Source organism: Ciconia boyciana, chromosome 7, assembly GCF_034638445.1.
Source record: "Ciconia boyciana chromosome 7, ASM3463844v1, whole genome shotgun sequence".
Classification (NCBI taxonomy): Eukaryota; Metazoa; Chordata; class Aves; order Ciconiiformes; family Ciconiidae; genus Ciconia; species Ciconia boyciana.
Window position 1 is genome coordinate 22,199,731 of NC_132940.1, and position 16,470 is coordinate 22,216,200.

Below are 16,470 nucleotides of genomic sequence, written 5' to 3' on the forward strand. Positions count from 1 at the left end.
ATTACAATACTTGTTGTTTTTACAGCATTTTTTAGGCATTAACTTTTAACTACTGCCAGTTAAAAAAACTTGGTCTGACCTAGTGAGGTCATTCTTAGGCTCTCCATCATAGTGAACCTCCTTTCCCTTTCACTGGGTCTTTCTGCAATTATCTTGTTACCTCCTTACCTGGGTCTGGTTCCAAAATTATGTGTGTGCACTGTGCACTCATAAAAGACTGCAGAAACCTTGGGGGTGAGTCAGCATTAATCTCACCCAGTATTTATCTTCATTTCCCTATTCAATCAAGCCCAAGGCTAAACAGGTGCCTCGATCATAACTCATATCTACTCACCTGACTCTCATCTCTGCCACCAGAGGGCTTTACTAACAAAAAACACAACAGCTTTTAGGAGGTGGATTTTCATGTCCAAAGAAGTGCAGATCTTGGAGGTTTATACAGTCCCATTCTATTGAATTAACAGGGAGCTAGACACAGGAAAGAAAAAGGAATAATCATACATGCAGACTACTGGTAAAGTGTGTTCTTCAACTGCTTGCTACTAGAGATACTTGCTACAAAACAGGGAGCAAGACAAAGAACTAAGTTCTGTCAATAAGTTTATAGATATAATAAACAGGATATTTCAGTACATTTATATTTTGAACACAGAATTTTCAGCCTATGAATTGACCTTTAGATGTAGAAATAAATTCTCCTGTATCCTATACATTTCTTTAGCTGCTTCTACAGATATACCACTTTTTTGGCAGACAAAGCAAGTAGAGCACTATTCTGCCATGTTCTTGCTTTTTACCTCAACTCAGACAACTTGGGAAGAGTGGTTTATGCCAACATTGTCACAATTTCTCAAAAGAAGTGATGTTCTTTAATCAACACAAACAAAATCTTGCTATCTGCTCCATCCCTTCTCTGTTATCAGCACCAAGGCCATAGTGACTATGAACTAGAACAAAAGACTCAACAACAATGTGGCACTGGAGTTGCATTTTGTTTGCGAGAAGGAATTTTTCTTTCCTTTTTCCCAGATCTTATCTACAAAAACTAAATTATCTCCCTAAAATGTTTATTTCTGTATGCTTTTCAGATAAGAGTGCCTGAATGAATTATTCAACAGTGAAGAATCACGCTGTCTTGCCTCACTCCACAGTTATGATGCTTGGATATATATGGAGGGACAAAATGTTCCTGAATTTTAGTTGGACAGAGAATCAATAGAAACAATAGCAGATACATTTTCGATATAATTTTTAAAACTACAGGCAGTCATGTTTTAACTCTATTTTATATGTATTCCTGAGATTGAAACAAGCAAACGAATGCACCATTTGTGGTAAGATTTTGTTGCTTAAGCCCATTAGCTGGAGGTCAAGATATAATGCCAGTAAATACCCCAACCCCATTTTCTGAAGTTCTCTCCAGCTGCATGTTAGAAGTAGTGCTAAAGGATCTAGTGCTGTTTTTTTCCATGCACACCAAGTGCATGGAAATGTAAAAAGATAGTTTAATCCACTAGGTTTGACTAGCCAAAGCAAAGAGGCTCTGTGGCTCAGGCAGTGTCTCAAAGTTACATCACAGTTAAAACTAATAGTCCCCATCACTGTAAGCCTCTGAGCCCTTAATAAATATGAAAGAACAACATAAAATATAACAGTCTGAAATACGTGGGAGTGTTCAAGACATGACATCTGTGTTGGGAACATGAATTCATTCAACATCTATGGCACCATTTCTTTCAACTGCTGAGAGCAGATGCCCCATATCTGCCTCTCATTCGAAGGAAAGGTAAAATATTTAAGAGAAAAAATCAACAACATTCTGGTTTTTACAATTAAGCACAGCAAAGAGCAGTAAAGTCATTCTGGTTTCCTCATATGCTCCTTTCTGGTTCAGTTAACACATACAGGTATAGTTTTCATTATTGCAATGAAAAAAAAAAAGTAATCGTTGTCCTACTTCAAGTCACATAAGCACAGAATCCCAGACCCTCAGTCACATCTGTTTATAAAATATGTATTTGCCTTTTTAAAAAATAAATCTTCAGTTAGTCCTGCCACAAATCTTAGGATTTAAATGTCTAAATTTCTTCTCATTGCAAAAAGCAAAAGGTGCTCTTGTAAGGGTAAATTTTCAACCTGTCAAAAAACTGTTCCCCTTGTTTCATTTGCAACAAGCCTTAAACATAGCAGAATCACCAAGAGGAACCAAGAACACTGTAAACGAGGGGAACTTCACACCCCTCTCATAGACACACATTTGGCCATTCTGTGTACTTCAACAGCATCAGAAGGACTTCTCAGGTGGGAAGGGCAGAGGGACAGACAGGAGATTCCCTGCTTTGGTACCTGTTGGCTACACAGGTACTCGGAACAATACATTTTAACTACTAAGATGCCTGGTAGCTAACAGCAAAGCACATCACACTTTTTACAAGCATTTCCATATTTCTGTTAGTATAACTTGTATCACTTTGGTGGCAGGATATATAGCATGTGGACCCCAAAAGATTGTGAGGCTTAAAGGCTGTTGAGCCGCACAACAGACAACAGAACAAGAGAGGTAGTTTCCCTGATATAACTGCTTCTCTCATTTCTTTTTTAAATGTGAAGTGGCCTTCAAACTGAGTATAGAGTAGTGTCAAACACTCAGTTTTTGATTGGTAAGCTGAATGGTCTGGGTAAAATTCAGGCTGGTTGGTACGACAAAGTTTTAAATAATGGGAAAACCTGATACAGGGATTAAAGGATAGAAAACATAATTAGTGCCAGTCAGCATGGTTTTATGGAACGTAGGCATTATCAGACAAATTAGATTAAAGGTATTTGGACTCATGAGGCATTTGACTTTGTATCACATAGCTTTCTGTTTCAAAAAACCGTGCTAAGAACAGCTCTGAGTGACTGTATCCTACAAAGGACTGAGAAACCGTAATGGGAATAAGGAATTGATTTATTCTTTATTCCCTGCAGTGATTCTCTGACAGAAATGTAAAAAAGGCTGTTTATGGAAGCAGAGCTGCACAGAGGAGGAGTAAAGAAGTAAAATCACCTCTGGCACTGGCAGAAACAGCACCGGAGGATCATATCCAGATCTTTTCCCACATGTTAAAGGGCATGTTGAAGTGCTGGAGGGGATTTAGAAAAGACCACAAGGATTATTTACCACTGTAGAAAATGCCTTATAGAGAAAGGTAGGCTTACAACAGATCAATCTGTTTAGTTTATCAAAGAAATAAGAGACAGCTTGATTACAGTATGCAATTATCTTGTGGGGAGAAAGGCATAAAAGGTCAGACAAATTGGACTAGGAAGTAGGCCATGTATATACAACAGAAAGGGCACAGGTAATTACCAAGGACAATCATATATTCTCCATTTGCGAGGAATTTCCAGTCAAAATCAGATTCCTTACAGGGGGACACACTCTGCTCGGAGAAGCTACCTGGTCCAGCACAGCAGCAGGTCGATGAAGCTGAATGGCCTGCCGCAGCCAGAGACACCAGATCATCATTTGGCCTTAGACATCACGATCAGGCCCTGCTAGTCCCTGAAACCTGCAAACAGTGTTACCTCCAGCCGATAACAGCACCTCTGCCACGGGATATATTAACTGTTCCCTTCGGTATACCTACAAAATAGTTTGAAAGCATTCTTGGAGAAGTTTAAAAAACATATCTTCTTCTGCTTGAGCTTTATATTTCAAGGAAGAGCACATCCTGAACTAGCTGCAGGGAGTGAGATTTTGCAATCACCTTCTAAAATCCAGGCTCATTTTAGCATTAGCATTTAGCATTGCCCCACGATATTGCTGAGATAAACCCCTGCTCTGAGGACACAAGGGCAACTGGTGTGCTTGAGCACAGGCCCAGGCAGGGGAAAATGCAACTCTAAAACCTGTGAGGTGACTTTGTAGAGAAAACCTGAGCGGGCCTGCGACAGCCCTGTGCTCTGCAGACCACTTTCTCGGTTGTAAAGACAGGCCCCGTGGCAGGGACTCTTACTTAAACCTCCAGGCGGCTCTGACCCCTTCTGAAAGCGCTTGCTGGGCTGGAGCTGCTGTTCATGCCTTTTTGCCAGGGCAGAGGTTCTGCATTTTGCTTGATGAGAAAGAGTGCAAGGAGAAACAATATTCCTTCTGGAATTTTCAATAAAAAGAGAAGTTATTTGACCGTGAACTTTTAACCTCCATAGGACAAGCTTCTGCCCAAATCATTAAGTGTCCTGGAAAATACCGAGAACCAGGCAGTAGGGGAGGAGATCCCCTGGCAAGGTCCTTCTTTGTGATTTCACTGAGAGGAAGCTTGCTGCCCACACAAGAGCAGCCTCTCCTAAAATGAGCACTGCAAGCTCTGTCTATTCACTTAGTGTTTCTGGGTGAAAAACTGGCCCCGTTGAAACCACAGACAAACTCCTATTGATTTAAATGACTTAATGGAGACCCTGAGAGGGCAGACAAGCCATGCAGACATTAAGGTCTGTACCCGTATCACAAATACTGGTGAAACCAACAGCGGAGAGGATATCGGGAACCCGTGGAGGAATTTCCAGGGAAGACTACACAAGCACCAAAGCGCTGCTGCAAGATGATTCCTATTTCTCTCCCGCTCATCTTTCCTCTTTTTATTCCTTCTAAGGGACTGCAGGAGAGGGAAAAACAGCACAGGAACTGCTTAAGCCCATTCTCCAAGTAGGCCTGGCCCAAGACTGCTCAGAGAAGGCATGAGAAGGCAAGACATACCTTACTGGGTCTCACCAGTGATCCAGCTACCCCAGTATGCCTCCAGCAGTGGGAGACACTATTTCAGGAGAGCATGCAAACCTGGCCACTTTCTGCAGTATATTCTCTGATTGCCTAGCATCAGTGGCCATTGGATTAGGGATGTTGTACAGTACATTTCTGCCTATTCCCTTTAGTATTTGTTTATGGACCTTTAGTCCATTATTTTTTCCATTCCCCTTTTGAGCCAATTGATATTGTTATCCTCCACAACCTTTTGCAGCAGCTTCCAGTAGTCCACCATTCACTGTGTAAAGAAGTACTTTCTATTATTTTCATTAAACCACTCTCTTCTTAGTTTGCGTGCCCTGCAGTTCTGGCATTGCATGATTTAGCAAACAGCAGGTTTTCATCTGTTGTTTGCTATCAACTGCCTTCACAATTTGGAAAACGTCAGTCACATCCCCTTCTCCTTCAGAATTCTCTCTCCAAACTGGAAAGTACCAGGCATTTTCATTTTTCCTGTTTTCCAGTCCTCCTTCTCTAGATCTTTTCTAACCATCCTTCTTGCAGTACAGATACCAGAACTATACCCAGTAGGCAAAACCTGTGTGCACCAAAGTTTTGCACAGTGGAAAAAATAATGCTTTCTGGTTTGTTCACAAGACAGCAATGAGACAGGCCTGACATTATTCTGAATAAATCTGCCTGGCACCACCTCCAAGAAATTTATGTCATGGGCCTGTCAAAGCTCTCCTCCTCCTCTGTTTTCAGTCTTTTCTTCAACCTCCTACTGCATGCTCACATTCCTCCTAGCCAAGTCCACACTGCTCTCCCATTTTTCTGCTACACCCCCACTTTCCAAGCCTCCCTTTCCAACTGTAGATAAGCGCAGGACCCTGCATGCACTGATTTACTATGCACAAAGCACTGCTGAACATGCTACGAAAAATACATGGGAGATCTGCACCACTGCCTCATCCCACAGCTAGCTACCAAGAGACATCTGGGTTTGTATTGCTATTGGGGGAAGTTGTTACCGTTCGTATAATGTAAGAAAACTCTTTTCACATATCTCTGCTTGACCTTGTGTGTGCAAGTTTAGGGGAGTCAAGGCCACCTTCCTGTGCCTAACACAGTGGCTCAGGGCTGCTGAGACTAGATGCACTTCAACATCTCAGCCACAGTGCCTGCACCTCCCACAACCTTGCATTCAGTGCTGAACATCAACAACCAGATGAGTCAAAGCAGCACTGCTAGCCAGGAGAAGGGATGTAAGGGAGAATACCATCAAACTCTACCTCTCCTTCCCCCTCATCATTGCCCACTATTTTCACAGCAATTTTGCCAACACTGGAGAGAGCATGTGGTGAAAAAAGGCGCTAACCAGGGTGAAGCATGCAGGCACCAGTTGCCTATTAAAAGGAAAAAGTTTTCAGGCAAGTGGTTTAGTTTTCCACAGTGAGCAGCTTGGCAAGGGCATTTCTTCAGGAAACAACTCAACCACCATTGCTGAGGCTGCATAGATTTTGCCTCTCCCCCTTGCCTATGCCTTCAGGTCGCTGCCTGCCTTGCTTGTGCCTTTACAACTAGGGCTTCCCATGACCCTTGAATCTGCTGTTGCTGAGGATAATAGTTTTCACTGGTTCCTTCCATAGGAATGTGTATTCTGACATAATCTTAAGCAAGAATCACTAGGCGGGATGTAGTCAAAGAAACCTACTGGTCATTTTATTTTGCAGTGGAAATCTGTAAAGCATGTTTAGTGGCAGCTTATATTCTAAATGAAGGGTCTGATTTGGCTCATCACGAAATAACAGAATTCTGACATTGATTTGAGAATGATTAAACCCTACAAAAATACCTGAGCTGTCCTAAAACTAACTAGACTATAATCCCAAACACTTTCTGAATAATATTTAAAATACAATGTTTCACAAATGAGCCTTGAGATCTTAAATTAATTAGAAATGCATAGCCCAGTGATTGTGTAACTTCATTGAAGGTACAGAGTTTATGGCAATATGAGTGAAAAGAGAACATTTTCCAAACATTACCACAAGCAGACAAATTATATTAAAAACATTCACTCTACAGAGTAACACAAAATAAAATATTGTCATCTGGTCAGCTCAAGTAATGCTGATTTATATGTTTGAATTAACAACATTTCTCTGTACAGTTGCAGTAAGACTGCAATTTTACAAACTGATATTCAGTTGAACATATTTATAACACAAATTATACACTATGTACAAACCTAGTTCTCCAGGGAACTCTTTGTTCAGCATGCTTCAACACAGAAGTGATTTACCAATGTCTAGGACAGGATGCTAGCTTTCTCTTTAATTTAAATACTGAAATACTTATCAAAACATGGAAAAAAATCCATTTGCTAGCATATGGCGGTGTTCTTAAGTCACTTGTTTGTTATCATATGTTATAGAAGAGTAGAACCAGTCACAACAATAAATAACATTGCTTATTATGAACTTAGACTTATATTCATGCAATCACACTTTCAGCCTGAGTGCTTTTACAAGACTGTAGGATCCATTTATCTTTGCTTTTCTTGACACGTAGATCAAAATTGCAACTACAGGTACTGCTATTGCTGTTACACAGGATAATGCAATAACCACTGGTATCATTTGATCTGTTTTTTCCGATCTTCCTGAAAATGGACACAAAAGGAGAAAAAAGTTGTGTAAAACCTGATTGAAACAGATACATGTATATTACTGTAAAAGCAGTGTTATTAATGACCTTCATTTGGAACACTGTTTCTGTTTTCATGCACAAAGCACATTTCAAAACATTTTCCTTATGCTTTTTTCTTTAGTAACTATATTACACACTTTAATTCCTAGCCACTATCTTGGTCTTGAATTTGCTGTGCAAGTTCAAACCTATCTGATATCATCTACAACGAAGAATACCATGGAATTCATTAAGAATAGAAGAAGAATAACATGTATTTTACCCAGGAAATATTTGGGGACATTTCTACCTCCTGGAAACAACGTTTCAGGAGAAGACCATGTTTAAAAAGCCCAATCTTTAGACCTTTTTGTGAAACAGAATTTTCTCTGGATTAGTTTCACTGTTCATGTGTGTGGACAGAAAAAGGTGGATCCTGGCTGCATTTCTGTCCCTATCCTTAAAGCTACTGCACCAGTTCAGGTAAGAGAGACAATAACATCCACACTGAAAGAACGTTAAATACAGCTTATTCTCACCAGCTGTTCTATTATTTGGTTTGATTTTGGGGGGTTTTTTTAGGTTAACTGCAGTATTGCTGTGCAAGGATCAGCAATGAACTAGTTGTGCTCACCTTGACACAAAATTCATTAGAAAGTACAAACAAAATAAGTTTAAGGCAATAGATCTACCTACCTACAACAGCTATATCAATCACTTTGACATTGTTTCCAACCTCATTGAAAACATCAAGCAAATATCTGCCTGTATCGTTTTTGGTGACATTGTAGAGTATAAAGGTTCCATTCACTGATGGCAGAATAATTTCCTTCTCCTGATGGACTTTTTTCAGGACCATCTGCGATGGTGGATTACTGTATGTGCTACATGTAATAGTGACATTTTCTCCTTCTTTGACATTTTCTGATGGATATACTAACACAGTAACATTTTGGGGAGGAACTGAAAAGAAAAGAAATGCAAGGTAGGATTTAGCAACAAACAGAAGCAAAAAACTCATGAGGTATCAGCAGCTTCTACACACAAAGTACTAATTCAGTTAATGGTTTCACTACAATATTCGAGCATATAGCTTTAAACACTACTCTTCACACACTGCAGTCAACAGCAGCTGACAGAAAGAACATTTTATCCATGGATGGAGCATGTTGCATATCTTTTACATTATATGGAGCCTATTCTTCTTTTCTTATTTTAGATTCACTGTTTATTCATTTGAGTTCATGAAAGGACACAGACCAACAGACCCAGAGGTTGATGTCCTCTTTCAACAGAAGAGAAACAGAAAAGGCAAAGGAAGGAGCCCTAGAACAGTATTTTTTTCACTAGGTTCCACAATTTTACATCATGTTTTCAAAGGTGGAAGTGGAACTGTGAGAAATCCTGAAGCAGCAATTGTTTTGTGCATCTACCATTTTGGACAGAAGTTTTCATTAGCACTAAGATGCTACCGCTTAGGACAAGAACCTGTGCAATTCATCTAAGTTTTTTTAAAGACAATTCTTAATGGAACTGATGTGAAGATGTCATTCTGTCTGTCTAGAACAAATCCTAATATTAACTCTGTACAGTAGTTATTTTAACTAAACTTTGGCATAAAGTACTACGTGCTGAGACTGCTCTCCCAGTTCATTAATGATATGCATTCGTATGTTCCCACATCCTTTAACTGAGCCCTGTCTGTGGTACATTTGCCATCTACTGTTTCAAGGGTTGTGATCCCATCACCTTTCAGAGTATTCTGAACAGATGTAACATCCGCAGTTGTGCAAGAGATGGTAACACTTTCTCCTTGTATCACTGGGCTTGAAGGGAAAACTGAAAGTGTATTTTTTGGTGTAGCTACAAAAATAGTAAAGAATAAGTAAAGATGAATTAGTGGCAGAGGTGATCCCTAAGCAATACACTATTGCCATGCAATAAACAGAAGCATCAGGGCTAAAGCAGAGAAGTTCACATACTACTCAAAATGAAACTTTGCTATCGTTGCATGTAGGTTGAGGAATCAGCATTTGGTATAGCTTAAATGCAGCTTGCGAGAACAGGATACAGAGTTAAAGCAGAACCAAAGGGCTGTAATACGGTCAGTCCCTCCACAGAGAAGTTTCAGCATGTACTTCCTCTTTGAATCTTTTGTATGCAGGTATCTGGATCCTCTACTGAGACCTATTTGGAAGAAAATACAGGCACTGCATAGCCTCTTTGCCTCATGCATACATTTGCCAATTGGAAGGAGTGATGGAAGCTCAACTGACATGAGAACTTTGCGTAAGCTATCTGTACTAAGGCAGATTTCACCCTTCAGTCTTTAAAGCTTCCTAAATGACAGAATTCCCCTGTCCTTCACAGAATAAGATCTGGATCTAAAATACATTAAACAAAAAACTTGTGTTCCACAACTTGTGCTCTGTCTTGTTCTACTAACCTTGAACAAGTAATTTCACAGCTTTTTCTTCTTTGCCAAATTGGTTATAAGCTTCACATTCATAAAGCCCCAGATCTTGACTTTTTATGTTCTGTATAGTTAAAGTTGCATTTTGAAAAATTTTCTCGGTCTCCCCGGTGGCCTTCTTTTTCTTCCAAGAGATCACTGGAGATGGATTACCAGAACTAGTACATTTCATCGTCACAGTTTCTCCTTCTTTAACAGCAGTAGCAGGGATAACAGATATCATTGTATTCTTTGGTCCATCTGAAAGGAAGAATCCTGTAGTTAATCACCATTGGATTTTTTAGAGGTGGATCCAATATGTCCTACTGGATGCCAGGTTGTTGGCCTCCCAAAGTTAATTTCTTTTTCATTCTCAGAATAAGTAAAGCACACAGTAGCAGAGCTTCCATACAAACTCTATAGCCTAAACGTACTAACCAAGTACTTCTAACCAAGAATGTTAAGAAGGTAGATCAGTTTCTCGCTCATTCAGATCCTGACTTAAGATTGTCATTACATTAAAGATTTCATGTCTTTGTTTTGCTCATCAGCACTGCTCTTTTCTTTGGGGAAGAGCAGAGGACTATGGTGATTTTTTTGTACTCACAGGGTTTTGCTTAGTTTGCTGCTTACATTTATCACTGAAGTAAGTGGAGAATTAACTATTTTTAAATGATTGGGAAAACGTTACACATACTTACACTGCACATTAAATGTTATTTCACTTTTACTTTTCCCAAACTTATTTTCGGCTACACATTCATAGTCTCCTCCATTTAGGAATGTCACAGATGGAAGAAGCAGAATTCTCCCCTCACTGTAAGGTCCCATGTCTGCACTGTCAGATTTTCTCCTTAAAATAATCTTGGGAGGAGGGTTACTCTCAGCAGTACATTGTATGGAAACATTTTCTCCTTCTTGAACTGTTGTAGAAGGCTCAATGGAGAGTTCTGCAATGTTTGGAGCACCTGCATGACAAAAGAAAAGGCTGTTATACTAATGCAAAAGTACTAAACATGGAGAGCATTTCGAGAAAGCAGGAATTGCTCGCCCAAGGATCTGTTAATTTGGTTTTGGTCCCAGGCTCCATCTGAGACTTTTGGCTCTATTGAAACAGTAGCAACAACAACATCCCAAATAGTTTTACTATTAAATGACTACTAAATTTACTACTAATGACTAAAACTACTAGTTCAAAGGAGACTATGATGTCCCTGTGAAATTGCTACGTACATTAGCATTTCAAGGAGATAACAGCGTCCCCCACACCACCACTTTCTCAGATTCTTTTATCACTTTGAGTGTTGCATTGCAGGAAATATATAGAGGTATGCATGTACAACAGTAGTACAGAGACAATTAGCTGAAAATTAAGCATAGAAATGAAAACCACAGCCCATGAAGAGCAGCAGTAAATTGAGAGCTAAATTCTGAATACATAACAAAGAAGGCCCCATAATTTCCTAATTTTCAGTGTTTCACCATCCTCCAATCCAACAGGCAGCTGCCAGTTGGGTACTGGATGATACAAGTTAAATTCAAGCAGACTTGTACCTTGTATAACAATGTCCACAGCTGCTTTCTCTGTTTTATTAGTTACCAGATTAATTACTTCACAGATGTACAGTCCTGAATCAGTGAAATGGGCATGAGGAATAGAAAGGACATTGTTTTCTATCAGATGCCGAATGCTTTCATCAGCCAGATGTTTTCTCCAAACTATTTGTGGTAGTGGATTACTCTCAGTCACACAAGTGAGTTTTAGAGAGTCTCCTTCCATTGGTGAGTTGCCTGGAGATGCAGTAATGACAGTATTTTGTGGACCAACTGGAAGAGAACAAAAGAGAGATAAGGTCAGTAAGTTAATGAAGAATGACATGCACATCTTTAACACTAGCTTCCCTAGAGGTACATTTCACACAATACCAAGAAAAAATGAATAACATGTATTCTGGTAACACAGTGGAACAATTTTTCCAGACTTGATGAGAGATTTATCTTGCAGCTTTGAAAGCTAAGCTAGACAAAATGTGTACAATTTTATTTTTTTTACTCTTACATTTGTTTCCCTATTGTTTAGAACTATAAACTTGGAACTGCTAAGCATACAATGGCAATTTTAAAAACAATTGCTTATCTGCATGCTGCCATTTTTCTTCAGGTCTTTACTTTCTGACTGAGCACCAGTGCCCAAGGTAAGAAAGTGAGAGAGGAGTTACTAAAGCATTGCCTAACTTCTGTCATGAACAACAGTGGGTACTTAATTGACTCAATGATTGTTACTGAATACAACAGAATTCTACTGAATACAATAGATTATCTACAAAAATAATATAGATAAGTGCAGATTATGAATGATTTATAGCACACACTTTTTAAACCCATTCCATGAAACTTAACATTAAAAAGTACTTGGTGTGAAAGCCCTAGAATAAAAATACTTACAGTTTGCATTCAGTTTCTGAGAAGTTACTCTTTCTTTGGGTTCAAAGTCCATATTAGCAATTGGTAACTTGGCCACACAGGTAATCTCTTTCCCAATATCTTCAGCCGTGGGATTAAATGAATATGTCACAGTTTTTGTCTCTGTATTTGTGCTGTCATCTTCATAAAAATTTTCCTCATGAAGAACATGTTCCTCTCTCTTTAGGAGTACTTCCAGGTGATCAGAAGGATACACATCAGGAATTTTACAGATGACAGTGACTGGTTCTCCAGCAACTAAGGATGGTCTGATCTCAATGATAGGATCACTGGGGAAAGCTAAAAGAATAAAATCCATTTCTTTAGTCTAACAGAGATGAGTTCTAGGGTCAACATAAGAGCAAGATCCAGACATCAAACATCTTGAGTTTAGAGGTGTTCAGAACATGATGTTATCTCAACTTTATTACAAGACATATCTTGATATGAAGACACACAGGTCTTTTATAAACAGTTCATACACTAACAGGAATTATATTTGTACAACTGTTGAAATATGATCACAAATGATCTAATAAGGCCCAGCAAGGCACCTAGGCAGTGATACAGCTGCCTAAATATAGGCATCCAGAGCAATCCATATACTGGTGGTATCCTGTTTTCTATGCTTGTAGGTTTAGACATCTGAATCATTCCCCTGCAAACTGCAAAGGCTTTGATTAGGTGCTCTGCACTTGCAGGTTTCCCAAATACATTCATCTCAACCACATTGGTTGGTTATTTTGTTGTTTTGTTTTTTTTTTCCAGCTCTATGAACTTTTTGGGGAGTCTATGTTTTGGCTTTCAAGTATTACCAAGAATAAGCATAAATAAGACCAGTATGTACTACCTTCACTGCAGAAAGTTAAGCAGAAAGGGGCTGAGAAAGAGTCCTGAACAGACAGATAAAGGAATCTTACAAGTAAATATATGTTGAGCTATAGCAGACTCATTATCCTAGCATTATCAGTTAACTACCAACCATGATATCTAAATACAATTACTGATTTTTTTTTTACAAACATGTACTACTTAAAGAGAATGTTACATTTTTACTTACAGTAAAGTTCAACTTTGATACTCTTCTCTTTTTTCTCTTGCTCACCACAGAAGACAGTACACAGATAATCATGAGAATTCACAATGCTAACTGGATTCATAGTCAAGGTAGAGTATGTCCCATGGTTGTTCACTGTTCCTCCAAGAGGGTTGTCCATCTGAGTTCTCCAGGAAAAACTTGGTGATGCACAGCCAGTAGTATTGCATGTGAGTATGAGTGTTTCTCCAATCTGTGCAACAATTGTGTTAGCAGGTATAATCTCCATTTCAAAAGCTTTAGCTACAAAAGGGAGAATGCACATAAACTCAGCAGCATTCTCAACATCTATTTTCCCATTTCTTCTCATGTTCTACTGTGACATGAGGTCATTACTTTGCAAGTTTACTTTACAGTTGTGTGGAGGTTAAACTAATAAAGCTCATACAGTGGTTTACATCTCCAAAATACCCCATAAACATTGCTATTTTTGTCAAAGATAATACAGACTCAGATGACTCTATCAGACAGTTCTCATGTATAAAAGGGCATAAACCCAATGCTGTCGGTGAAAATAAATGCATTGGCACAATATAACTTTTTTTGTCAGGTGGATCTGGTTCTAAAACTTTGTAACATTTGAAGGGAGGGGTGGTAAGTAAGATAGCGAGGACAACTGCAGAATCACTTTCAACAGGGCATTCAGTACCAAACTTGACTGATACTGTCAGGGATGACCGTAAAAATTAAACATGCAGTGATATACTGCAGTTGTCCCCTAGACCACCTTTTAGCAAAATCAGTAAGAAAATGACGGTGTCATTGCAGAGCACAGAAAAGCTCAAAGTAAATGTCAAAAAAAAGCTTCCTGACATTTTGACAAAACTACTCAACTGGCAGTTGTATTCACTGAGATGTAAAAGCAACTGGAACAAAGAGAAATAAAGGTCGAACTAAATTGTAGGTCAGTTTACACTTAACAAAATTAAAAACAAATGAAGCAAACACCTCCCCCCCCCCCCAACTTACCAGTCGTTAGCACATACAAAACTATTAGCGCAGCTTGGCTCATTCTTCCCACCTGTTTTAACATTTGTAATTGCTGTTAGTAGGAAAAGAAAGTAAATTCAAAAGCCTCGCTTTCTGTTTCCTGCGAAGAAGCACAGTGGGACCCTGCTGCTCTGCACCAGTATGCTAGGGGAGAGCCGGCGCGCTCTTTATGAAGCGCTCCTCGAGGTGGGGCGGGAAATCCTCGGCCGGGGAACGCCAGCGCCGGGAGGCAGCGCCCCGCGCCCCGCGCCCCGCGCCGGGAGGCAGCGCCCCGCGCCGGGCTCCGCCGGCGGGCTCAGCGCCCTCTGCTGCCGGTTTCTAAGGAAAACAGTAAAGCCAAGGAAAACAGTAAATCTTAACGCTTGCGATACAGGGCCTACTCGACTTAAAAAGACCAAGTCAAGACCTGATCCTGAGACAACTGATAAAATGAAAGAATGCGGGGAGTTCCAAGTAATTGAACGGCACTGTATCTCAAACGGAAAAGTTATTCAAGTTTGCTTTCGGTGCGAGTATTTGTGTAGGGCTGTGTCTTGAGAATACTTCTAACACTACTCAGCTCTGTAAGTAACTTTACCTAACTCAGTATTCCCTCAGAAAACTGTGCCACCAGTTTAAGAGGTGACATTACTCACGTTCCTAAGTATTTTTGATCCCTAAAAACGAAGAAATAAGTCAGATAACGGAAGTCTGGAGATCTGACCGGATCAGCGTGAATCAGGCTCATCCTGTTCGGATGAATCGAATGAACCGATTTTCCCAATTCCACTTTAAAAATGTCTCTACAATGTCCCTCTTTCAAGATGCTACTGGTATGCATTACATTACTGATATGCCTCTCAGATCTCTCATGTCCTCTTTATGTATAATTGAAGTATAGCAGTTGATAATACAACTCTGGGATTATTTTCAGTGTTTGGTTTCCAGTGGGTACACAAATCCAGTTTGGAATATTTCTGAGGACAACTATTACTGGTTAATATAGCAACAATGTTATGAAAAAAGTAAAATAACATCTCCATTGTTTAATTTTCAATTGGGAAATGCTATGAATGCAAAGAATGGATAAAGTTTTCCAAATCTCAATTGTTTATTTATTCAGCTACTTGAGTAGTCGTCTTGGTAGTTATGAATCACTAAATAAAAGCAACAAGAAATTCAGAAGAAAACATACATGTTTTTAAAATGTCTCTGGCAAATCGTTCAGTATGTAATAGTTTGGTCATTTGATGTCTATGAAATGTTGTCATCATATAGTATATTTTATAAACAGCACAGATTCAAATATCTAGTAAATTAGTAATAACTTGGAAAAATAAAGGCCGAAGTAACAATGCTGTAAATGCTAAAGAAATTTGGTTGCTGAAAAGCTGGCACTACATCAACCTCATACTTTTTTGAGTCAAGCAGATTTTACAGTTAATAACCTAATGCTAGCTCCAAAATACCATGTTCAGGTGAGAGTAGTACCAGAGGATATAAGGCTCCTGCTGGCCTACAGGCAGCATGTCTTCTTCAGGAACTATTTTTTTCTGCTTTTTTCCTGACCGCAGCTGCCCCTACATTTGCATCCTCATCAAAGGATAGCTGGACAGTACAAGCTGCTACAGAAACACCAAAGCACATTGTAATAAGTACATTTATTACTCTGTCAAAGACCTTACACTAGGTAAAATAAGAAGCATCAACAACTTTTTTCATACACTTATCATAAACTCATAAATATAAAAGGGATGTAATGATTGTGGGAAGATAAAATTGTGATCTCAGGCAGAAAGTATGTCTTCAAAATAATAAGAATTAATAATAACAACAATATTCAGAAATAGGGAAAAACTAAACAAGACAACCAAAGAATTACCCAGAAGACAATAAAACAGGGAAATCTGAAGCACCTAGCAATGCCTAACCAAAAGTCACTAAAGCTGAAATTCACTGAAACTGCCACTGTGGATTCTCCCATAACATATTATTTTTATTATCATCATCATTGTTTTTATTAGAGGAGGAAAAAAAAAAATCTCATAAGTCTCAGCAAATGCAAGTAGAGTA

General features: G+C 39.1%; 1 protein-coding gene across 1 annotated transcript; it reads right to left on the reverse strand.

Annotated features, from left to right (window-relative positions):
- Positions 1-7,222: 7,222 nt before the first annotated feature.
- Positions 7,223-13,738, reverse strand: VCAM1 (vascular cell adhesion molecule 1). Its single transcript, XM_072868665.1, has 7 exons — positions 13,393-13,738; positions 12,315-12,632; positions 11,424-11,696; positions 10,571-10,837; positions 9,864-10,130; positions 8,110-8,380; positions 7,223-7,391 (listed from the first exon to the last, which is right to left on the reverse strand). The coding sequence occupies exons 1-7, from the start codon at positions 13,736-13,738 to the stop codon at positions 7,223-7,225; spliced, it is 1,911 nt and encodes a 636-aa protein (XP_072724766.1).
- Positions 13,739-16,470: the final 2,732 nt, after the last annotated feature.